At 45.6% G+C, this 25,146-nt stretch overlaps 1 protein-coding gene and 1 pseudogene across 1 annotated transcript; both read right to left on the bottom strand.

Annotated features, from left to right (window-relative positions):
- Window positions 1-6,456: 6,456 nt before the first annotated feature.
- LOC139056411 (uncharacterized) lies at window positions 6,457-12,259 on the bottom strand. The gene is made up of 2 exons (XM_070534620.1): window positions 11,888-12,259; window positions 6,457-10,307 (listed from the first exon to the last, which is right to left on the bottom strand). The coding sequence occupies exon 2, from the start codon at window positions 10,087-10,089 to the stop codon at window positions 8,725-8,727; it is 1,365 nt and encodes a 454-aa protein (XP_070390721.1). The 5' UTR covers window positions 10,090-10,307; window positions 11,888-12,259; the 3' UTR covers window positions 6,457-8,724.
- Window positions 12,260-12,996: 737 nt separating this feature from the next.
- On the bottom strand, window positions 12,997-13,854 carry LOC135897331 (uncharacterized; annotated as a pseudogene).
- Window positions 13,855-25,146: the final 11,292 nt, after the last annotated feature.

Raw genomic sequence — 25,146 nt, 5'->3', positions numbered from 1 at the left:
CTTTTGCCACATTTAAGAAAGTGGCACTCTCCAAGTCAGTGTGGTCAGCATGTCTGGCATGCACTTTTATCTCCTGCGTCAGAGTGGAGTTACTATCCTAAATTAATGTGCTACAGAGATGACAGAGAGGTTGGCAAAGAAGTTATGTGCCCAGACAGAAAGAATGATAATATTTATGTCTACTGCAATCAAAGCCATCTATTTGAGCACCTTGCACCACCAGAGAAATCCTAATGGCTTCCTTTTCTTCCATCTCATAATGTGGGCGGTTACACCCCATTAAATGGTCCCTAAGATGGTTTTTGTCAACCCTGAGGAAATCTCTCACAGAAAACTTGTAGACAGTCTTGATAAGTGTTGTCAGATTACCTTTCAATGTGTCCTTTATCATCACTGTGGTGATCGTAATTTCAATTCATGTGCAGCACTCACACAGTGTGCACTCCTTGCAGACATCTGTAACTAGTGGCAGTTTACCAGCATACTTGAAGGGAGGAAAAAAGAGCATGGCCACACCAACCACATCACAGCATGTGCATACATCAGATGACATTGTGGAACCTAATTCTATGTCAGCAGGAAATGCATGGCTGCTGTCGCTATTTCGAGTGCAAATATTTGTCCCACGGGTACAGAGAAGTCATTATGGCAACCACATAATCCAGGCAGCTTAGTGCTGGGCAACTGCAATATTTATGAAGCAGCACACTGCATTCAAAGCCAGGCACTGTCACACTTGTCTGGGAAAATCGGTGCTTGTATACACAGGGGCTGGACCATTTCAAACCACAGTCACATTGGAACTCTGTCCACTCTCGTAGGGTGCATTTTCTGTGTAGTCACTGCCACTGCAGGAATAATTTTCTTCGAACTGCACAAACAGAAAATTGTAGCACTGTGCTCTGCAGTGCTTGGTGCAAAGGCAGAGCAGCCATGAGCCTTCTCCCATCCACAATTCAGAAATCCGCCAATACATAGATGGGTTACAGTGGCATCTCTACAGGCAGCACACACCACCTATATGCTGCCACTTAGATTGCAACACACTGAGGGTCTCCATGCCTTTATGTAAATGCTCAAATATACTACAGGACAGGATCTTTAGGGAATAAAGGTTGTTTCACGGTCCTCATATCTATGCTATGACAAAGCCAACTCCAACTGCACAGGTAGAAATTGCTGTGGAAAATTAAATTTTACAGTTCCATGTACCATATTTTCCATACAGTACTATAGCCTGCAGGATCTAATTTGGGCTGAAAAGCCCCTCTCATTAAGCACCATGGCAAATTTTAGTTATAGGTACATTGGAAGTTGTAAGATGCCGTCAAGGGAGCATTTCCTCAAACAAATATTTCTAATTAGTTCATTATTAAAGGAAATGGAAGAAATTGAAATGTTGCATTTTCACGCTGCCAGGACGCGAGTGCTAAAAGTGACAGCACTCAGCCCCTTTGCCTCCTAGTGATCTTCCTTCTTCATCTTCCCCCATGACGGAGCCAAGGGTTCACGTCATACTCGCTTACGAGCCGTCTTTTCTTTCCTTTTTTTCTTCTCTTCCTTTTTTGCTGTGGGGCACATATCCAGGGATGGCATTTAACATTGGTTGGCTTACGAAAGTCACGTGCCATGGTTGGTGATATTGCAGGCAGCATGTTTTACATAGAGACATTTGTGCATGTAACCTTGACTCTGGCTGAAGCAGGGCTTCGTTGAGATCATGATGGCTTTTGTTTAAAATTTCAGTTGTTTTCCCACTGTGCATCATTTTGATAATTTGGAGACAGGATTGTTAGTGTGTGATCTATGCACTGCACTTGTCGGTTTGCAACTTCCAATCTTGGTGAGATGCCTTTTCATATAACAAAGTGCAACTGAACTTCCTGAAGGCATTTGCCTCCTATGTTCAAGGGAAGCAGCCCACATCCGCATACCTTATTCACAGATGTCAATTCTTTTTTTGTTGCTGCTCCGTATTAAAGATGGGAACCCAAGACTGTGGAAGTAGCATGGGCTTGGTGGTCTGGAGCTTACCATTGGTTGTCGGATCGTGCCGCTGACTGCATTTTGCAGCGGCTCATGAGTGCCAAGGGGGCCAGGCAGGAGATACGGCAACAATTCAACGAGTAGCAATGAATGTTTACTTCACATTGTTACGGAGTGGTCAACTCTGCAAGTTTCCCGATGGTGAGCGACAGACATGCTAGTTTGCTCAAAAACTGAAGGCTGAAGTCCATTAGCGAAGACGTCCTTTATAGTGTTTGGAATACCCTCGCTCAAGAAAAGGAGAGAGAAAACACTCTCCACGCTGGCGGCTGCCGCTCGATACATGGAAGTGTTCAACTAATTTTCTAACCCCCACTGGCTCAGAAGGAAAGGCACTGACATGCGCATACACACACACACACGCACACAACGCTGGCATCTTCCCTGCCGAGACAAAGAGAAATAACGAATGCACACACGAAGCTTAATCGTCCCACTTGCTGAAGGGAGACAACACTGTGGAGACTAAGCAGACATCAGGGTGTTGTGCAAGCCGTGGGTAAGAAGGCGAAAATGCCTGCACAAATGATAAGGTCTTATTGCTATTGGGGCCTCCTAGGCGTTTTCCAACGGTTGCAGGCGGCTCGGCGTATCTAAAGGGTCCAGCCTTTCGCTGTTGCTTTGGTGGCGCGACACAAATCGTTGACCACACAGGCCAGTCATAACATCAGTTAGACTAGTTCTTGTGCACGCTCACGGACACTGAGCTTGAACGACGCCATGAATGCTCTGTCTTTTCAGTGCTATTAGAACTGTTCTTGTATTTTCTGTGTATACGAAGTCGATTATAAATCTCTTGTGCATTTTGCAACGTGGCCTTAAATATCCAAGCACTGAAACGCAGCCACATGATCAGAGTAAGCAGCATTCACTTGCATATCATGAGTTGCCAGAATAAATTGAAAATATTGTGCTGCGACTATCATTACTGCGTCATGAAGCAACCAGAAATGACAGTACCATGCTTCACAATGCGACTTTCATTTCTCCCCTGGTGCACTTGTACTTCTCTGGTCCCCTTTCCACTGTGTAGAGCTCCCAGAAAAGCTTTTCTCAGGACAGGGGACCATACTGTGCGCTCAACCAGGTGGCACCCATCACCACAACATTGCCCCAATCAGTCTCACCTTGTCATCTCTCGTCCTGTCCAGTGACGTTCTTCACATTTCAAGGATGAAGGTTTAGCACTGTGCTTCCGATGACTCTTTAGAGCTCTGGGACAGTGCTTCCGCTGCCAGGGATAATGCTACAGAACAGCGAGTCCACTGACGCAGGTACGCAATGTTTGAAGAGACAAAGATAAAACCTTGTGCAGGCTGTCCGACATGCATATACATCTTTTTCTGCGCCTCTTTCTAAGCAACAATGCTTTCACTGGTGAACAGGAAGGCAGCCTTTGTTTCTTTTTTTCATTATCGTTTCTCAGTTTTACAAGGCCATAAAAAAAATAAGGAAAACAGAAAAGATTGCGAACCAGCCCTGCAATTTTCTTGAATTATTGGAAACGAATATGTGCGAACAGAGGATGCCAAATGAAATGAACAGCCAGGTGCAACAACAAGTCACGTCATTCAGGTGGTGCAGGCGGTTTGGGAGGCCCATAAAATGCCTTAATAATGGGATTTATTTGACCGTGAACATGGTGAGAAGGCTGCTTCTGCCTTGCAGTGGTATAAAGACTGCTGCATGTCTGGAGGTTAAATGCTCATCATTCTATCATGCATGGAAGTATTCCGACTATTTAGTGGAGACATGGGAAAGCCACTCAAGCCTACATTAGCAAAATGTGTGGTACTGATTACAGCGAACGCACTCCCTCCATGTTCATGCAACCGAATGTAAACATACTGAAAGCTGAGGTGTACCTGACGAGTGTAGCATTGTGATGCTTGCCAACAGCCCATAGGACAGGAAAGGCAAATCCCTGTGCACGCATAGTGAATTCGTCACTACTGTGCATGCTCATTTCGGCAAACTGGCATAACAGATGTATTGCGAGTGCAATATGTGACTGTAAAGCATGTGGCGCGTCTTTGTCACCATAGCTTGAGCTTGGTGAGAATCAAGTGGTTTGATAAATGTACAACAGAGTCAGCAATGGTGGGACAGTTCTTAGAAACTTCAAAGCATGCCCGTCTGGCTCTACAATGTAAAAAAAAAATTGGCTTTGATCCAAGAGCCAGATCTTTCCGACTGGGCAACATTCATGCACCAGCTTTGTCAGTTTTTTTATGCTCCCACTACTTGTGCTGAGGTTGTGAGAAAGGCCTGGAGAGAGTATACAATTAGAGAATCATGTACCTCTTACATTGTGGATGTCCTGGAATTGTGCTAACGCATGAACACCACCACGTCTCAAAATGATCGAATGCGACATATTAAAGGCACAAGCACTGTTACCTTATATGCCCTTGGTATGCAGAACCCCAGCACTTCTAAGGAACCGCTTTATTCGTGCCGAGCTAGAGCTATGGCGAGGAAGAAGCGACACACTACGTACGGATGAGGAAGATGAAGGAAAGCCACATTGCGCTCACAATATCGCTAACGTGGTAGTTTCCCAAAGGAAGCGGTCACACTACTGCGTATAAAGTGTATGCACAGGGATACTCATGTCTTCCCTGTCCAAGGGATTGGTGGCAAGCACCACAGAGCAGCACTGGTCAGGTGCATTCCAGTTAAATTCTTAAGAATTGAGAAAAGGCCGATTCCACACAAAGCAACGACCTGACACCCTTGCCAACAAATATGTTGAACTGGCATTGAGTTTCAGGTATTTGCGGCCACACATAGGTAAACCAATGGGCAAGGTTCTGACTGGTGTTGTAGAAGTCGCGGGGCGCTTTTTTCGTTGCGACGATAGATCGGATTCATTTACAAGTACTGCTCCAGGAGGGCACATGTAACCGGCAAACAGAGGCCTCAGGAGAGCATTAGACTGGAAGCAGGGCGGTCCCAAACTGGAAGCAGGTTATGTTGCCCCAACCCACGGACCACCCTGACTCCTGCTTTCTTGTCCGCGAAAGCGGACAGCTGATCTTAAAATGCGTCAGAAAATTCGGGAAGTACGACTTACACACAGCCTACGGGCATCATAGATATACTACTAGCACGCGCAGGCCTCGGCGAGCCCCAACCCATGGACCAGTCCGGGTTCTAGCTCTGGTGTCCCCGTTACCGATTTGGTGTCCTGGAGACGCCGCCAATAATATGAAATAGTGACACGTTGTTACTAGTAAAAAAACACGATTTAAGCCGCTAACGCTACGTTCAGCACTGCCGCGCCCAACAACTTCTGCAACACCTGTGAGAACTTCGCCAATCAATGGTTGTTCTTGGCAATACTTAGAACTTGTGAATTTTGTGTACCGTTCATGCTTAACTTTGTAGTGCACTGTGGCTTAATGAAGCACTACGCTTGCGTGTAGCATACGTACACATCTTACCTGATAGACGGTGAACGGGGTCTTGTACATATATCCGCTGAAGAAGAAAAGACTACACCTTCACATGTGTTAAAACACATGCCAAACTTGAAAAAACAAACGTACAATGAACCTCCACACGTTAAAATAGCAAAAGAATCACTTATAAGGCGAAAACTATTGAAAACTTCGCAAGCGCCACGGCAAGCGCAAATCCGCCATTGCTGCTGATATTGATGTTGATCAGGCTGTCCCCTTGCGATCGAGTCGGCAAGCGCGCGGAAGCGCGTTTCTTTATTCTATGGAAGCGCAATTGGCGCAATGTAGCCAAAATAAGTAAATAAAGAAAACTGTGCATCAACTCCAAATACACACACGCAAAATAAAATAGTCGGGATTCTCTATAGCGATGTTTCCAACCCCTTGACTGATATTTCATACAGCTCGTTGCATTAATTAAAATACCTGCAGTGCATTGTTTTCGTAACGCGCAAAAAAAAAATTCTGCGCTTAAGTTTACCCGCACAAACACGCGGCGCAAATTCGTAGAACGCCACCAGTGCAGCCCCCACCCTCCAAGAATATATATAAAAGACTAGTCAATAATAATAGCATATAATTATAACGTGAGCGTCGGTGCAATCAATGGAGAATTCATTTTATTTGTTATAGAAAATCAAATGCAATGCAGTAAACAATGGATAGAATTCAGCATACGGCTTCCTGGAGTCTAAAAAAAAATCTGCCTTGAAACTTGACATGGTGACGAGGCAAATTGTGGGTATACGATTGAAAATAATTGCTATAATGTGTTCGCGTATGAGTAAGCTTCTCAAAAGGAGTTTCAAGTGTTTCCATGGTATGGCAAGCTTATATCTTGATTCATAAAGTTTTTTTTTATTCATATTGGTCAATTATTAGAATTAGAATTAGAATTGCAAATTTCAATGGTTTTGTTTTTTACCAGGGGAACACAGAGTTGAGCCACTGTTTTGAAACAAACTTTTATTTAAAGGCAGTTACAAGTAACGCCGACACCCTCACTCATGACAAAACAACTTTCACTTGCTGTGTCCAGACACTTGGTTCAAGTTGCATGTAATGCTTCATCTCCAAGCTTTGCGTGGTTTCTTAAAGGCATTGTGAAATCTACACGGTGTTTTTATTTTACACCTCCTCATCTCACAGCACAAGATCTGAAATGCGTGATTAAGAAGAATCAGGCCAGCACATATTCACAGAAACGAACTCTTCACAGTGCAGTTGACAAGTGCAAAAATTACAGCAGAAACTGTCAGTCACATGATATGAGCAAAACATAACTGTTCTTTTTGCGGGAAAGCCTCAGTCCCATGCCGACATTAACCCATATGGTGGTCATCACTGGCAATGTTTGAAAGATTTTCATAAATTAGAGACTGAATGTCTGGAGTGTTTATCATAAGGGAAGTAGAAACTCACACGTCTTCTAAACAGCACTTTGCAGTGCTAAATGTATGCTGGCTATTGATAGTAATAAATAGTATGACTGTTACAACTGTTAAACAAGACAAAAGCTCACAGGAATATGAAGGCTTGAAGTGATAAACAGTGTTTGGAGGGGGAATGTAGCTGTAATGAACCTTTTGACAAAGATTTGTCTTCGTCAGTGCTGCAATTAAGTTCTGCACAGCAATCTTTATGCACGCTTAGCTCACTTTCCCACACCGTCAATGTAGGATGAAGAGGAGAATAAGATAGTGCGTAGAATGAAGTTGAAGTGTAGAAAAGAAATGGGGAGACAGTGAAAGAGAAGGTAGGAGCATTGTTGTAGATTATTCTTCCAAGGTTGCTCTTCCAAAAGAAAAATATTAAATGTGTAAGGAAGCATTGCCAATTATTATTCTGCCACCATAAGCACCATAAAGGATGCAATATAAAACTGATCTGATATGTAGAGTGGCCTAAAGCTTTCTGCATAGTCTTTACTATCATTATGACACTGTCTGCTGCAGCCAAATATGCAGAAGTTTTCATTGAGTGCTCATGACCAGAGCAACTTATCCAGACTGCACACAACACCACTGCATATACCCTCTATTTTGGTAATCTGAAAAATAAAAGTTTATTCAAATGGGCAATAAAGAACATCACATGGAACACAACATCTAGATAGAATTATGAGGCATGCCACAGTGCGGGACTCAGTATTATTTTGACCACCTTGGGTTCTGTGATGTGCACTTGAATTCAACTACATGCTTTTTTTTTTTCATTTCACCACCACTGAAATGCAGCCACCTTTGCTGGGATTGAACCCGCAGGCTTGAGCTCAGCAGTGCAACATCATGACTACTGCACTACTGAGTGTTTACACAAATTTATAAGTAGCAAAACACATTGGAGGCTTTTGCACACTGAAACACTACAAACCGTCCAATGCGCTTCCTTACATCTATGTACAGACATACCAGCGGCTCATATGACAAGCATGGAGGCGTGCTCGAACACACTACTATCCAACAGCTGCCACATACCAGAGATAACCACTGGGTCTGTACCTATTTTCACAGAATACTTAGCAGCAGCTCATACAACAAGCATGGAGGCATCTCTCGTGCTCTAACACACATACCATCCAGCTGTGACATATGGCTGCACACCACAGACAAAAACAGACGGGCTAATCATCAGAGACCACATGTCATGATTTGTTTATATGCAAGCCCTCAACCTGCTTCTATAAGGCATGACAGCACAGCACTACTGCACCACTTCTCTCTTCCTAACTGCACTGGAGGCTTGTTACCAGTAATCGTGCCCTGCTGACGTGGTTATCTCTTCAGTTTCTATGTTGCTGTCCCTAAGCTGTTATTTAAGGACTTCCTTTCGAGCTTCAGTGGGCCTTGAAAGGCTAGATGATGGCTGCGACAATCTAGGGGTTTTTGTAGAGTGAAATCTTAACAGGTGCACAACTTTTTTGTTGGCTGGTTCATTTGAATGGTCTGGCATCTTTCTTTTTGGGTCACTTTCACTTTCCACAAGCATGAAAACTGGCTCAAACAAATTGTTTGCCTTCTCAGCCACACCCTCAGAGACTTCACCATCTGATATTGCCTGTCTGACTGAGTCCATTTTTGCTCTTAAGAGTGTTGAGCTTGACACTGCTTTGGCTGCTTCCAGCTTTGTTATACTCTGTACAATGTGCAATGCCCGACTTGCCTCACATGCTTCTTTGGGTGAGCTCTCATGGGCCTTGTTGCTGCTAGTTGGATTAGTGATGACCACACAGTGACTGTGCTTGCACACACACTGCGCATTCCTTGCACCTCAAAGGACAGCAAGCACCATCTTTCACTTTTGACACTTTATATGAGAGCCCTTTAATAGATTGAAATGGCACAGTCCATATGCCATCTTCATTTATTTTGGCACAAGCTGCCATTTCAATGCCAGACCTGTCGTTCTTCTGAATTGTTCTCAGCTCCTTACCCTTTGCCCCTTTCATCATCTGGCTAGCCCTTTTCATTAAAAAATGATTTGTCAAGTCCATGAGGGCAGAAATTAGTTTGTCACCATGCTTATTCTGTTTTCTCTCCAGCATAGTATGTTTTAACGTCCTGTGCTTGCTCTCAAGGTGCATGTTAGTGTTGACAGCTGCTCTAGTCCTAAAGCGATAGGCCCACTCTTGTGGCCTAACTGCATAGTGGTCTTTGAAGTACTTGAGGAAGTCCCTCAGTTTTTCTTCCTCACTAGAAAGGAATTGCTTAAAATAATCTTCAAATGCCTTTTCCGCGAGGAACTCTAAGAGTAGCCACACACTATGGTAAACATGTGGCCTTAGCTGTTTCTCTACACACTCGAGTGTCTTCTTACGCCAGTTGTTATCCACATGCCAGGCACAGAGAAGTTTCTGTTTTGCGGCACCTATGACCCTGGACCATGCTTTGTAGAATTGCGAGGCATCATCAGATATCAATGTCTTAGCGGCCACTTTTTGGGCCATGGCCGACTCCAGAGATTTGAAGAATGCTGTCAAAGTTTGCTCGTTCATCTGGTTGCAGATGAAATAAGCTATAGCTACACCTGATCCTTTTTTATCTAGCACCAGAAGAGTGGTCAGCTCAAACTGGTACTCTGTAGTTCCATGTGTGGAGTCAAGACACAGAGTCCCTGCAGGGCCCAATTTTTCTAGTAGCTCCTTCTGAGGCTCTGTCATCAGAACAAGAGCAAAGTCTGCTGAAGAAAATGTACCACTTGGGTCCACTGCACCTTGTGCCTTGTACAGGCAGACAAGTGTTTCACCTTTTTCTTTCATTACAAGCACCCACGTGTCTACACTGACAGCGTCATTAGTGTGACAACGTTCAGGAGCAGCAATGTTAAACTGCTGTTTGATGTTATGCAGGGTTGAGCACTCTGCCAAGTGCACTGGCCTCAGCTTGGATGCCACAGATGTCCTTATTCGCTTTAGTATGGTTTTCATGGGCACACCCCTTTCTAGGTTATCTGCTACACTGGCCTTTTCCTTGTCACTCATTCTCAAGTGCTGAATTTCTGGTTTATGACCATAATGGTTTCTTTGATACCTGACTTTTATGGTGGTGCCTTCAGGTGTCGGACTCTGAGTGTTGTCCATTGTGACGGTAATAAATGAAAGACATATCTTACCAGACCTACAGCTCCCCTGACTTTTCTCCCGACGGTCACTATGACCTTCCTTTTTCCTTGCCTCGCCTGATCTATTACAGTAATAGTGGATCCTTGTCTCTCCACTGGCCAGCTTTTTGGAGTCCCTGGGCAAAATGAACCAGCAGTTTTTGCTACCCTCTTCTTCTGCTTTCCATTCATGAAATTCTGTAATAAAAGCACAAAATAGCATTAGATGGTGACAAGTACTTTGTGGAGAGAGATGCAAACAAAAATAATCACTTTGAAGGCTTTGTACACGGGTAATGTAGCATTTATTTTACTCCCTCACCTTCAACTCGACTGTGTCATGAGGTCACCCTTGATATTGCTCAAATTTCTGTTAAAATTGAATTTCAAATATGCAATGCGCCATAACTTCAAAAAATTTATCATATTAGTTTTGTTTTAATAAGAAACAAATATGAAACTTAAGCATGATCTATGCTCACTCCTTCCTCAATATTGAATCAGACTGTACATTCACAGCAATGCTGTTACGATAAGACAAAGACAAACTGAGAGCACGTGGTGCAAGCTACGCCCCAGAGCAGTGTGAATCCCTTCTCTCAGTTTCTTCTTGAAAAGCTCCTTCTTTTCAAGAAGAGCTTGATTTTTTTTACTGTAGATAGGGGCTTGGCGAGGGAGTGTTCCATCGTCACGCGGTTATGATCTGGCTTGGGCATGCGCCTGGTTCGAGGAGGCAGCATTATGTGTGATTTCAATAAACCAGTTGCTAGTCTGCGTTCGTCCCGTCTTCTTCGACATTGGTGTCTTTTGCCAAGCGCAGTTTAAGTTCACAAAAAGATGTCTTACCAAGTAGCCTCCTAACACACTCTTAAAGAAAAAACGATTGCGCGTGCGTCAAATTTGGCTCTATTTTATGAAATCTACAACCAGAGTCCTTCAATTGAAGGACTGTGGTACTACTAAAGAATTTTCCCAAAGTACGCCGGGAGAGCAAGCCGCTGACAGCCGCAATTGCAAGTGTGGTCCTGGACATACGTCGTCTGCATTCGGACCTATTGCGGCCTGCACTGAGGCGAAGACTGCACCACACACGCAAGTAGCGCAGAGCAACGTACGTCAGAACGCAGAGCAAATCCCTCCTCTCGTTCAAGAAAAAAAAAAAAAAGAAGGGGGGGGGGGGGGTGCGCGAGCGTCACATTTCGCTCTATTCTATGAAATGTACTAATAAAGAGTTTGCCAACAATACGCTGGGAAACCATCCCGGCGACATCCGCAAATTCAAGTATGGTCCCGGTTCTGCGTCTCTGCCGCATTGCAACGTGATTGAGGCGAAGACTAGGCCACGCACGCATGTGGCACAGAGCAACGTCAGAACGCAGAACAGCTTACTCCTGTCGCTTAAAAAAAAGAAAAAAAGATGTACAAACGTCAAATTTCACTCCACTTGCTGTGCAGGAAAGCAGACCATGCCAAACGTACGTCATGTAGCGCATCGCTGGGTGCGCGCACACATGACCATACAAAACAAACAAATTATATTTAACGAGGATACAAAGTTCAACATACCCAAACGAAATAAATTGGGCACCTGCGCAAAAGCTGCTCTTCGCGAAACAGATGCAGAAAGAAAAAACAAAGGCCCGCAAGGTATAAACAACTAGCTGCTTTTGGAGGCACACTGCGCACAAGAAATTTAAAAAAGTCCGACATATAATATTGCGTTTAAACGTCATTTGCTCACGATGACTGAGAATAAACTTAATAAAACTGTTCCTCACCCTTATTGTTCCGGAACACAGGTGCACGTAGTCAGCCTCGAAGTTGTGCGCAGTGATCTGGTGCACCGAATACTTCTCCATTGTAAGCAGGGAAGTCCCACATACGTCGCATTTCATCAATTTCTTGACACCCACGGCCATTCTGTGAACGTTCCTGATGTGTTGCAGCATGTTCTTCCCCTGTATGAATAGTTTGCTGCAAAATTCGCAGCGACGATCGTCATCGCCGATGGCAGCTCGATCACATACGTGCGCCATTCCGAAGCGGAGAGGCGGCATTTGGATGCACGTGGTTTTGCGTCATTGCACGCACTAGGGTTGTTGTATATTCCGGCAATAATACAGGGAAGAAACCTCCCCAATCACGTGACACACTAGGTATTCAGTGGCCCCATAGGGACAACTGGAAACCAACTTAGGGAACCAACATCCGGGAACGCAGGGTCACGTGGATGCTGCCTTCTATTGTTCACCGGCCTCAGCCGGCCTGCGGGGAAACGCATGTGCGCCATTCGCTTCTCTCCTCCTCCGCTCGGCGCGGCCTCGACGGTGGCGTCGCCGGTGGTGGGCCTGCCGTGGCAGACGACGGCTAACACGCTACGGGAGGAAATCCGCAGAAAAGTTCGTTCGAGCCCTGCGGAGCAGTTTTAACGCGACAGCGTTAAGGAGCTCGTGTAGCAGAAAAGCCGGTGTCGTCGGCGGCGTTGGCCGTGAGCGATAAATCCCAGCAGGCACTTCATGAATAAAAAACAACTTGCAAGATGGGCTGGGTGGGATTCGAACCAGGGTCTCCGGAGTGTGAGACGGAGACGCTACCACTAAACTACGAGTTCGATGCCTTAAAGCGTTACAAAAGCGCCTCTAGTGAATGCGGTGTGACGCATACCTGAAGGCTCAGGCATGCGTCGCTTGCTCAGGCGCACATTTCGTTGCCGCGCCGAACGCTGTGTTGCTCGACGCTCACCGCGTCCGATGCGAGGCGCGTAGTTGCTGCGCCGCAGCCCATTGTCTTAAACCCCTTGGCGGGTCGACGGGAACGCTCTCGCGTTCCACTCTTCTGTCTGTCTGAAAAACATTTATTCAGATAGGTTTTGCATCAACACTAGGTGGGCTCCCCCTTACGGGAGCCCATTGGCGTCGGCCGCCGCCCGGGCCCGCTCGACCAAGGCCCGTTGGGCCGTCAGGTCAGAGCAGCCGAGCAGGACTGCCTCCCAGTCCTCCCGGGAAGGGTTGGGTAGGGGGGTTAGATTTGGGGTTTTTTGACATGCCCATACCATGTGGAAAATGTCTGAGGACTTTTCCCCACAGTGCGGGCACTCCCCCGTGCAAGCGGGGTCAAAGTATTTTAAGGCTGCCGGGCACAGCAGAGTTTTGGTATAAAGGCGAAGGAGAATGCGCTCCTCCGCCTTTGTGAGGCCCTTACAGGGCTTGGGATAGATGGCATGGCCAGATTGGTAGAGCTGAACGATCTCTTTGAAAGTATAGGCGGGATTGGGTTAGGGGTCCGGATCGGTGGGGGACGAAGGTGATGCCCGGAAAGTGAGCGCGCGGGCGACGGCATCGGCCGTCTCGTTTCCTTCGAGGCCCGTGTGAGCGGGAGTCCAGATAATCGTACGGTGCGAGGGGGCACCGAGATAGTCGTTGTTTTGCAAAATTTTGTAGGCAAGGTACGGTATGTGCCCCTGCTCAATATTGCGGCAAGCACCCCTCGAGTCGGTGATGATGACCCTTGAGTGTTGATCTGCGGCGGCTAGCGCGATGGCAACCACCTCCGCGTGTGTAATGTTGTGTGCACGGAAAGTGAGTCCATTTACTGCTGTGTTTTGGTGGACGACTGCGGCCGTGTACCAACCCCCATGGTACGGGCCGGAGGCGTCCACGTAGAAGACTCCGTGTTTGTGTCCGTAGTGGCAAGCCAAGGCTTCCGCCCGCGCGAGGCGTCTGCCGCTATGGTCCTCTCGTGTCATGTTGACCGGAAGAGGGCGCACGTGCAGGGCATACCTCCACTGCGATGGGATATGTACGTGCTCTACCGTATGTATTGAATGATGGACGTCGGGCAAGGAGGCGGCGACCCGACGGCGTTTTAGAGAGTCTCGTGTATTGGTTCATCAAGTGTGCCTCTCGCAGCTCTTTAAAGGTGTTCACCATCCCCAGGCCCAGGAGGCGCAGGTTGGAGGTGCTGACCGGGAGGTCGAGGGCACGCTTGTAGAGTTTACGGAGAATGACTTCGAGTGCATTCTCGTCAACTTTGCGTAGGTGGAGGTATGGAGCCGAGTAAAGGACTCGACTGGTTACAAATGCATGCGCCAGCCGCAAGGCGTCTTTGCATCATAACCCCCCGCGCTTGTTCGAAACCCGGCGGACCATCCGGCCCACCTGGTCCCCCACCTTACGCAATTTGGCCAATGTTGTGTCAGCTTTTCGATTTTTGTGAATAAAGAGCCCCAGTACTCGGATCTCGTCGTGTTCGGGTATGGGTCCACTGTTAAGGGAGAGGTCGATTTTGGTAGTGCACTTTGGTGAGGGGCGTATGTGCACAAATTCAGATTTGGACGGGGAGCACTGAAGGCCGCATCGACGGGCATAGTTGTCTACGATGTCCGCCGCTTGCTGCAGGTTGGCCTCCATTTCTCCTACCGAGCCGTGTTTAGCCCAGATGGTGATGTCGTCGGCATACAGCGCGTGCTGGATGCCGTCGACCCTCGCCAGCTGAGCGGGAAGTTTCATCATCGCCAAATTGAATAGGAGGGGCGAGAGGACCGCTCCCTGCGGGGTCCCTCGCGTGCCTAATTGGTATGGGCCGTGTTCGCTGTCCTGAATCCGAATGTATGATTGTCGGTCAGTGAGAAATTGCCTAATGTGGTTAAAGGTGTTTCGGCCGCAATCTGTTTGGGAAAGATGTGTTAGAATAATTTTGTGGGTCACGTTGTCGAAGGCCCCCTTCAAATCCAAAGCGAGTACTACTTTGTCACTTAGGGGATATTCGATCGGGTCTAGAATTTCTCGGTCAAGTTGAAGCAAGACATCCTGTGCGGACCGGTGTGGGCGGAATCCGAACATGGTGTCTGCGAAAACATTTTTGTTCTCCAGAAACTCAGACAGCCTGTCGCGCACCATCGTCTCCATTAATTTTCCCACACAAGAAGTAAGGGAGATGGGGCGGAGGTTGTCTGTGTTGATGGCTTTACCAGCTTTGGGAATGAAGGTGACCAGAGCGGTCTTCCAATCAATTGGGAGGGGTGTTTCCCCGATCCAAATGGAGTTCATGTAAGCGAGGAGTGTGGAGTAGGCAGAGTCGGGAAGGTTGGCAAGTAATTTGACAGTAATTTTATCCCGTCCCGGTGCCGTTCCTCGCTTCATTTTTGCTAGGCCCGCCTTCAGGTCATGCAGCTGGAACGGTTGGTCCATCTCCGCGTTCTCGGAACCTGCATACGAGTACGCGGGCCCTCGGGGGTCCTGCTGAGTACAGAGGTATTGATCTCGGAGTTTGCATGCCAGTTTTGAAGTGTCTCCATCGAAGCAGTGAATGGCTCGTTGGAGATGTTTTTGTGTTTCTGCTCGAGTTTGGGTGGGGTCGATTAGGGCGCGGAAGAGGCGCCACGTACTCCGGCTGGACATTTGTCGCGCGGCCGTGTTGCACCGGTCCACCCAGTTAGAGTCAGCGAGTTGGGCCGCGTACTCTGCCGCTCGTTGGGTGAGCTCAGCGATGCGAATTTTTGAGTTTCCGATTGTGTTTTTTGCCGGCGCCATCGGCGGACAAGGCTGTGCCGGGCCTCCCAGAGGTGAAGGAGGTGGTTGTCCACCTCCGGGGTCGCCTCTGAGAGTTGAATTTGAGTTTCCGTGGAGCGAAGGGTGGAAACCAATTGCTGGGACCAGACGCGGTACCCTTGCTCCTGAATGCGGGTCGAGTTGGTGTATGTTTGTCGGAATTTGGTCCAATCGGGCAATTTTGCCTGTGCGAAAGGTCTTGCCAATGGATGGGTGCGAATAGTTGTATTGAGTATGCAGTGGTCGCTACCGAGGGTTTCTTCGGTGTTGACCCGGTCTACGTATTGAATGTTTTTGGTGAGGGTTAGGTCCGGACACGTGTCCCGGGTCACGGAGTTACCCACGCGAGTTGGGTGGGCAGGGTCGGTGTGGAGAGTAAGGCCCAGCGTGGACATAAGTTCCGCCAGCTTACGTCCACGTTTCTCTTCACGCGCGTAACCCCAAAGTGTGCTGGGGGCGTTGAAATCGCCCACGATCACTAGGGGATCCCTGCCCGCAGCCTTTAAGGCGCGGCTAAAAAGGTCTGCGAAAGTGATGTTGGCTAACTTAGGGGAACAATAAATGTTGAGAACGTGTAGTGGTGGGTCCTGTTTTCGTAGCGGAAGGAGGGTCACCATCACGTACGAGAATTCTGTTTTGAGGTCAAGGTCAACGAAGTTGGCCGTGTAATTTTTATGCACGCAGATACAGGAGAGGGGGTCCTGCTGAAACGTGGTGTAATTTGTAGGCGTGGCGCCACTCCCTGGCTCCTGGAGGGCTACCACAGCAGGAAGGTGCTCGAATGTTGTGAGGAAAAATCGTAGGTTGGCCCGCTTAGCGTGGGCCTTGAAACCTCGACAGTTCCACTGGGTAATTAGGATGGGGATGGCCAATTTGGATCGGGGGAATTTCCTGAATTTAGGGGTGCCCGCCATGATCGGTAAGATTGGTAGGGGGTTGCGAAGACGATGCTCCATCGCCAGCACTCACGGGGAGGGGAGCATCCTCCATTCCGGAGAGTGAGCAACTGTCTTCATCATCTAAATCGAGTTGTCGTCGAAACATTTTGGGGTACCGGCCGGACACGTCTTTAATTGGGCCGGCTCGCCGGGTGGTGCGAGAGGTTTGCGCGATTTGTTGAGTTATGAGAGAGGGAATCATCTCTGTCAATTTGGCAATCGCGGCATTCATGGCTGCGGAGATTTGGGTTTCAAGAGCGCAAATCCGGCTGTCCATACGGGCCTCGAGGGTAGATGATGGTTCCATGCGAAGCTTGTTCTAGGAACAAAACAGTAATTACACAATTTTGTGCGACAAAACGGTAGGACCTCCTTGAAGCAATGTCCTTCCATTCACTGTTACACCCGCCGTGGTTGCTCAGTGGCTATGGTGTTGGGCTGCTGAGCACGAGGTCGCGGGATCAGATCCCGGCCACATTTCGGAGCCGCATTTTGATGGGGGCGAAATGCGAAAACACCCGTGTACTTAGATTTAGGTGTACGTAAAAGAATCCCAGGTGGTCGAAATTTCCGGAGTCCTCCACTGCGGCGTGCCTCATCATCAGAAAGTGGTTTTGGCATCCAACACCCCATAATTTAATTTAACTTAAATCGTTGTTACAATAATAGATGTTGTGGAAAGGTTAAGGCGAGATGGCTTTCGACACAACGAAAGGTCAGGCAAGTTTAGGGTTTTCTTCTTGGATGTGACACTGCAATGACGTGAATAATGTGATAATATGAAACGTACAGCGCGATTCTGAACGGCTTCAATAGTTTGAATGAGTGTTGTCTGAGTAGGATCCCATATGACGCATGCGTATTCTAATTTAGAACGTACCATGGTTTTGTAAAGTGTTCACTTCAGGGACGATGGGGCGTCAAAATATGTTCGATGCAGATAACTAAGCATGCGATTCGCGTTGTTAGTTATATATTCGACATGCGTATTCCACGAAAGAATAAAAGGAATCTGAACACCAAGGTAAATATAAATGTCAGCAGATGGTAATGACATATTATTGAGGGAGTAATCACGCGGACAATGATTAGTGGTGAGGCTAGAAACTTTCATGCTTTTACATTAGGTTGTCTTAAGTGTCACGAGCCATTCACTGCAACATTCAAATACCTTATCTAGATTGCGTTGAAGATTGAGACAATCGGCATGGTTAGTAATTTTCTCGTAAACTAGACAGCCATCTCCAAACAGTCACTCAGTTGAGAAATAAAGGCAAGTAGGAAGATCATTAATATAAATCAAGAAAAGCAGAGGCCCCAGAACGGACCCTTGAGGGACACCAGATGTTACGGCAGAATTGGGTGAACAAAAGTCATTAGCCGTCAAATACTGACTACAGTTAGAGAGAAATTCCTTAATCCACGCAAGTTCACTGGTGTCTGTGTTGATTAAGCGGGAAGTATATCGTGGGAGACAGAGTCAAATGCTTTAGCAAACTCGAAATATGTGCAACAAGTATCAAGGTCATGATCCGGGTTAATAAACAAGTCCTTGGTTTCGAACGAAACTGCTTCACGGAATCCATGCTGTTAAATACTGAAGAAGGAATTGGACTCAAGAAATTTAATGAGCTGCGAGTATATTATATGTTCTAGGATTTTTACTGGAATTGATGTTGATGGTATGGGACGGTAATTATTGGGGGAACGCACATCACCAGATTTATGCACAGGGACCACCTTCCCTATCTTCTAATTAGAAGGCAGCGTAGACATCTGTTACGACTGTTCAAAAATCTTTTGACAATATCAGTGAAGAATAAACTTGTGTACACTTGAGCATTTTTAATGAGATACAATGTCGAGATTGGTTTACTTGAATGTGTGTCCTTTTTGTGCCGTTATTAATGCTCCAAAATTTACAGGGTCAGAACGCAGTAGCAAAGGAAGAGCTTTATCAAAGAATTCCTTCTTGGCTTTTGAAAGCGCAGTACAGAATTCTCGGTTAAATTTTTTATAGCAATACCAGTGATCTGTTGTGGCTGCTAATTTTGCGCGTCAAAATATCCGCTTCTTTTTGTTGCGCATACGCTTTAACTGGTTATTAAATTATGGAGAGCGAGTGCTCGATGAAACTTTTATTTTAGGTGCAAAATGATCAATTAGAGAAATAAGTTTGTTTTTATAAAGCCACCAGCTGTCCTCAACCGACCGCTACTCAATACCTGCAAAGAATCGATCAACAAAGGCCTGCAATCCCCTATTCATTCCAAAACGTCTGCTTTATCATAGTCTTGGATGACCCTTATTTTTTTCTTGTTAGAAACCTCTGCCCCTTGAGTGAAGTGAATCATAGAGTGGTCGCTAATTCCCGGTGAATGAGTTAAGCAGGAAGCTAGGTCTGGTGCAGCGGTAAGTATTAGGTCTACAATAATAGCGGAAGTCGGAGCTATGCGAATGTGAAAGTGAACTACCTGAGTTAAGTTGAAGTCCTGACAAAAAAGTTAAAAATTCTTTGCTTTCAGCTGACTTGTGTTTTAAGGAAATCGAGTCACTTTCCCACCTAATGTCAGGAAAATTGAAGTTGCCAAGTATGAAGAGGGGCGATTGACAACATGGTGCAGTTCATTACAGGACAGCGATGCAGTTGGTGGCCGATAACAAACACAGAAAATTATTTCGTGACAATCACTGAACACGCACACACATACAAGCTCACGTGAGGATACAATTGGAATGACATGAGAAGCAAGGGTATCGGCAACCGCCAACAGAACACCACCACCAGACCGGTAATAACGATCACACCTGCAAAATTTGTAGCACTTCTCACAGTCCAAAATTTCTTCATTTTCAACTTTTGAAGAAAGATAAGTCTCCGCCTGACCAAGAATATCAGCAGAGCAGGAATCAATAGCGGAAGACAATCCAACGCGTTTATTCAGGATACTCCGTACATTGAAAAGAAGAATAGAGGCGTTTTTCGTTTTTTTTTTTGCGCAGGATCTAGACAGACATAGTTACGATGCACTGGAAGTGCCAGCACGTGCAGTTACGGTACCCGCGCAGTCTTGCGTATCTGTCGATCGTGGTAAAGCAGTATCGCGTACGCTGTCACTTACTGTGTAGTAAACGCACGTTTCTTAGATCAGTTTATTCAAGCGAACCGAGTAAGGCTTCCCGGCTACTTTTGCATTTAACTAGGTATGGAAAGCAAATACTTGGGGCAGAAAAGGAAGGAACTACGCTGGCGATTTGTGCGGACCTCTGGAGGCAAGGCTTTTGCCAGGAGGGATGAAACCTCGCCAGTACTCAGATTTCCGCGCTTGACTGATGTCGATAAGATGAGTGACCAAGGGCAATAGGCGGTTGCTTTGATTTTCGTTCATTTCTTATTTGTGCTGATTACACTCTAATATGGATAGTACTGGTGTAACATGTAATTATCATGATGTCCAATCATTTAATGAATATTTTTCGTGTACACGTAACCAATTTAAGATCCTTCATCTGAACACACGAAGTGTCATAAATAAAGAGGAAAATTTAGGTGATTTGCTCAGGTCTGTTCTTTACAGTTCTGGTGCATTAATTTACTAGTAAACTTGGCTCACGGAAAACGATAATCACCCATATTTTGAGAACTACTCGTACAATGGTCTCGTGTGGCAAAACAGTAAGGGTGGTGGTGTTGCTGTTTATGACAGGCGATCACTTAGGTACAAAATTCTACCCGTATTCTCAGTTATGAACAACAGTACTGAATGTCTCATGGGGCGTTGATAGCAAGCCACGGTTGTAGTTATGTACCGTACTCGAGTGGAAAACAAATGAGAATTTTTTTACTTTTTACAGCGTGTTCTGCAGTTTGTTGGCAGCTCACATATGTCTTTCATTATAATGGGTGACGCAAATATCAACATGCTATCATGAGACGCTACGTCAGACAGTTCACAGAACAGAAATTATTATCTCTTCTGCTTGTATGAATCTGATCACACATGCCACAAGAATAACATACAAAACAGCTACCTTGCTTGATATATGCATTACCAATTCCTACTCTAATGACTGTATTGCTGGCATTCTATCTGTTTAGATAAGTGATCATCTCCCTATTTTCTGCTGCTTTGCCTGTTCGCCGGCAAAACACGTGTTGAACTAAACACCCTTATCTCGAAGTAATAATGCCATAGCCTTGGAAAAGTTTCGTGTGCCTGTACGGTGTTAGATACGGGCCCTTTTCCTGGCATCCTTCGAGTTCACCAGACGACATCGAATCGCCGTCGCACCTAATTAAGGTGCGCAGAAGCGCATCTACCATGTTCCCTAGGCGCAGCACGTCCAGACAAGTTGGCGACGCCCCCCCCCCCCACCTCGTGCGCCGCACGTCGAGCTATTGTCCCACTGCTTGACTCTTCGCGAAAGTGAAACAGGAACCTGGCACGGTTCCAGGTAATCTGGGTCCCGAGCGAAGTTGTTTCGCAGCTCTGAAAGGTCGCTCGAAAACAGCCCGTCTCCTTTAGCTGAGTGCTTTCAGAAGGGGGTGCAACACCAAGGCAACGCCGGCTGTAAGTCACCATGAAGCCCTCGGAGCCACACCATCTGCCGATAGTGACGGCAGTTGCAGACATGGAGGCAATACCGGTGGCAAGTCATCCCTCGGACAGTGAAGCCCATGCATCAACCCCCTGAGCCGAAGGTGACTGCACTCGCACGGGCGCCTACCATTCGAGCGAAATGGCGACACCTGAGCGGGCTCGACGATTGGCCGAAAATGACGTGACCCCGAGACACCGAAGGGGTTAAAAGCCAGAGACAGGGAGCAGAGAGCGAGCATTCCTTCATTCATTCGTCTCTTTCGGGCTTCTTGTCACGGGCCGACGCGTCCGATTTGCTGCCGGCCATCAATGACTTTTTGACTGCTAATTACTTCATTTTTTACTGTAAATAATCTAAGTAAACCTCCAGTTTTCATCTCAATATCCTCCTCAACGTCGGCCAACTCCCGCACTCAACGGCAAGATCCAATAACTGGTGGACAGCGGTGGGATTGTCCTCCAGATCCAACAACGGCCAACGAGCTGGACAAACGTGCTTAAACGCGACAACCAGAATGTAACATATGACGCATTTGTATATAAATTGATGGCGTGTTACAACGAGATGTTTCCGCTCAAGCCCTGCAGCCCAAGGTTAAGGAGGGCAAGGAAGCCATGGGCTTATGTCAGACTTCTGAAGATGATCAAAAGGAAAAAATGAAGTGTATGATTCATTTGTAAGTACAAGAAGTATAGAAATACTGACTGACTATAGAAAATATTTATATATAAAGTAAACGCTCAGTTAGAATTCGCGAAGAATAAGTGCTATTAAATACTGATCTCTAGGACAAAAAATGATGCCAGAAAGGTATGTGCAGAAGTAAAAAAAATTAATATCTCACAGCTGCATGTAGCTACAAGTGCAGGGGACGTAACAGGTTGCGAAGCAACAGCCGACCTGAACGATTATTTTGTGACCAGTGCAAACTATGTTGACGATAACATATCAGTGCTTTTCTGTGTCCTAAATGATTTCCATCTAGTCAATTCTATGATACTGACACCAGTCTGTGCAAACGACTGGCAGGCAGACGTTATTGGAATGAATAGGGGATTGCAGGCCTTTGTTGATCGATTCTTTGCCGGTATTGAGTAGCGGTCGGTTGAGGACAGCTGGTGGCTTTATAAAAACAAACTTATTTCTCTAATTGATCATTTTGCACCTAAAATAAAAGTTTCATCGAGCACTCGCTCTCCATAATTTAATAACCAGTTAAAGCGTATGCGCAACAAAAAGAAGCGGATATTTTGACGCGCAAAATTAGCAGCCACAACAGATCACTGGTATTGCTATAAAAAATTTAACCGAGAATTCTGTACTGCGCTTTCAAAAGCCAAGAAGGAATTCTTTGATAAAGCTCTTCCTTTGCTACTGCGTTCTGACCCTGTAAATTTTGGAGCATTAATAACGGCACAAAAAGGACACACATTCAAGTAAACCAATCTCGACATTGTATCTCATTAAAAATGCTCAAGTGTACACAAGTTTATTCTTCACTGATATTGTCAAAAGATTTTTGAACAGTCGTAACAGATGTCTACGCTGCCTTCTAATTAGAAGATAGGGAAGGTGGTCCCTGTGCATAAATCTGGTGATGTGCGTTCCCCCAATAATTACCGTCCCATACCATCAACATCAATTCCAGTAAAAATCCTAGAACATATAATATACTCGCAGCTCATTAAATTTCTTGAGTCCAATTCCTTCTTCAGTATTTATCAGCATGGATTCCGTGAAGCAGTTTTGTTCGAAACCAAGGACTTGTTTATTAACCCGGATCATGACCTTGATACTTGTTGCACATATTTCGAGTTTGCTAAAGCATTTGACTCTGTCTCCCACGATATACTTCCCGCTTAATCAACATAGACACCAGTGAACTTGCGTGGATTAAGGAATTTCTCTCTAACTGTAGTCAGTATTTGACGGCTAATGACTTTTGTTCACCCAATTCTGCCGTAACATCTGGTGTCCCTCAAGGGTCCGTTCTGGGGCCTCTGCTTTTCTTGATTTATATTAATGATCTTCCTACTTGCCTTTATTTCTCAACTGAGTGACTGTTTGGAGATGGCTGTCTAGTTTACGAGAAAATTACTAACCATGCCGATTATCTCAATCTTCAACGCAATCTAGATAAGGTATTTGAATGTTGCAGTGAATGGCTCGTGACACTTAAGACAACCTAATGTAAAAGCATGAAAGTTTCTAGCCTCACCACTAATCATTGTCCGCGTGATTACTCCCTCAATAATATGTCATTATCATCTGCTGACATTTATATTTACCTTGGTGTTCAGATTCCTTTTATTCTTTCGTGGAATACGCATGTCGAATATATAACTAACAACGCGAATCGCATGCTTAGTTATCTGCATCGAACATATTTTGACGCCCCATCGTCCCTGAAATGAACACTTTACAAAACCATGGTACGTTCTAAATTAGAATACGCATGCGTCATATGGGATCCTACTCAGACAACACTCATTCAAACTATTGAAGCCGTTCAGAATCGCGCTGTACGTTTCATATTATCACATTATTCACGTCATTGCAGTGTCACACCCAAGAAGAAAACCCTAAACTTGCCTGACCTTTCGTTGTGTCGAAAGCCATCTCGCCTTAACCTTTCCACAACATCTATTATTGTAACAACGATTTAAGTTAAATTAAATTATGGGGTGTTGGATGCCAAAACCACTTTCTGATGATGAGGCACGCCGCAGTGGAGGACTCCGGAAATTTCGACCACCTGGGATTCTTTTACGTACACCTAAATCTAAGTACACGGGTGTTTTCGCATTTCGCCCCCATCAAAATGCCGCTCCGAAATGTGGCCGGGATCTGATCCCGCGACCTCGTGCTCAGCAGCCCAACACCATAGCCACTGAGCAACCACGGCGGATGTAACAGTGAATGGAAGGACATTGCTTCAAGGAGGTCCTACCGTTTTGTCGCACAAAATTGTGCAATTACTGTTTTGTTCCTAGAACAAGCTTCGCATGGAACCATCATCTTTCCTCGATTGCCAGCATAACTGATGACCATGATTTCAAGATAGCTTTACAAGATGCATTGTAATATTTCTTTTTGTTAACTGCACGTCTTGCCATTTTCCCCCACTCCTTTCTCTAGTGCCTTTGGGCCCTGAAAGTATCTCTAATAAATAAATAAATAAATAAATAAATAAATAAATAAATAAATAAATAAATAAATAAATAAATAAATAAATAAATAAATGGATAAATAAATAAATAAATAAATAAATAAATAAATAAATAAATAAATAAATAAATAAATAAATTGTCGTTTACACAGACCCGTGATGAAGACTGGAAACCCACTGTTCTTGTGTCCATTTTCGCCTTCCTTGCCTTGCTATAAAGGCATTCCTCTTTCTTCTATGTATGAACCGGACTAATATATTGGATTCATCGTGCCGAGCAGTGGGCTCACGGCGGCAAGTGTCGATATCTGCTTCACTTACTTCCTCTTGAATGATTACACCGGTCTGTTTGATTACGGCCGGCTGTTCAACATCAAGACAAACGCCCTTAACCTCGACATTGTTTGCGCGTTGATATTGCTCTAACTCTTCTAACTTCTGAGAAAGCTTAAAATTCAGCGTACGAAATTCTTGGTTTTCATCCAGTGCTTCCTTTATCTGCTCTTTGAACTCAGTAATTTTTTCAAATTTTTCTTTCAGCCCCTCAGTTCCAACCTGAGTTTGTATTTAAAATAATAAAATGCCTTGGATACGTCACGCAGATCTTTAAACGTGTGGCAACAGGAACAACAGTCCAGAAAGTAGAGCACTTGTCACAAAGAAAGCGCGAGATACACTATGGTGGCTCGGCGGCAGTGCACAGGCTATTGCATTGCGCGCAATATGTAGTGTTTTATGTAGTAAGGAAATTCTGCTCACCTGGAAAAGCAAGCGAGGAG

Source organism: Dermacentor albipictus, chromosome 2, assembly GCF_038994185.2.
Source record: "Dermacentor albipictus isolate Rhodes 1998 colony chromosome 2, USDA_Dalb.pri_finalv2, whole genome shotgun sequence".
Classification (NCBI taxonomy): Eukaryota; Metazoa; Arthropoda; class Arachnida; order Ixodida; family Ixodidae; genus Dermacentor; species Dermacentor albipictus.
The sequence above is the reverse complement of the archived record's forward strand: the minus strand, read 5'-3'. Positions and strand labels throughout refer to the sequence as shown.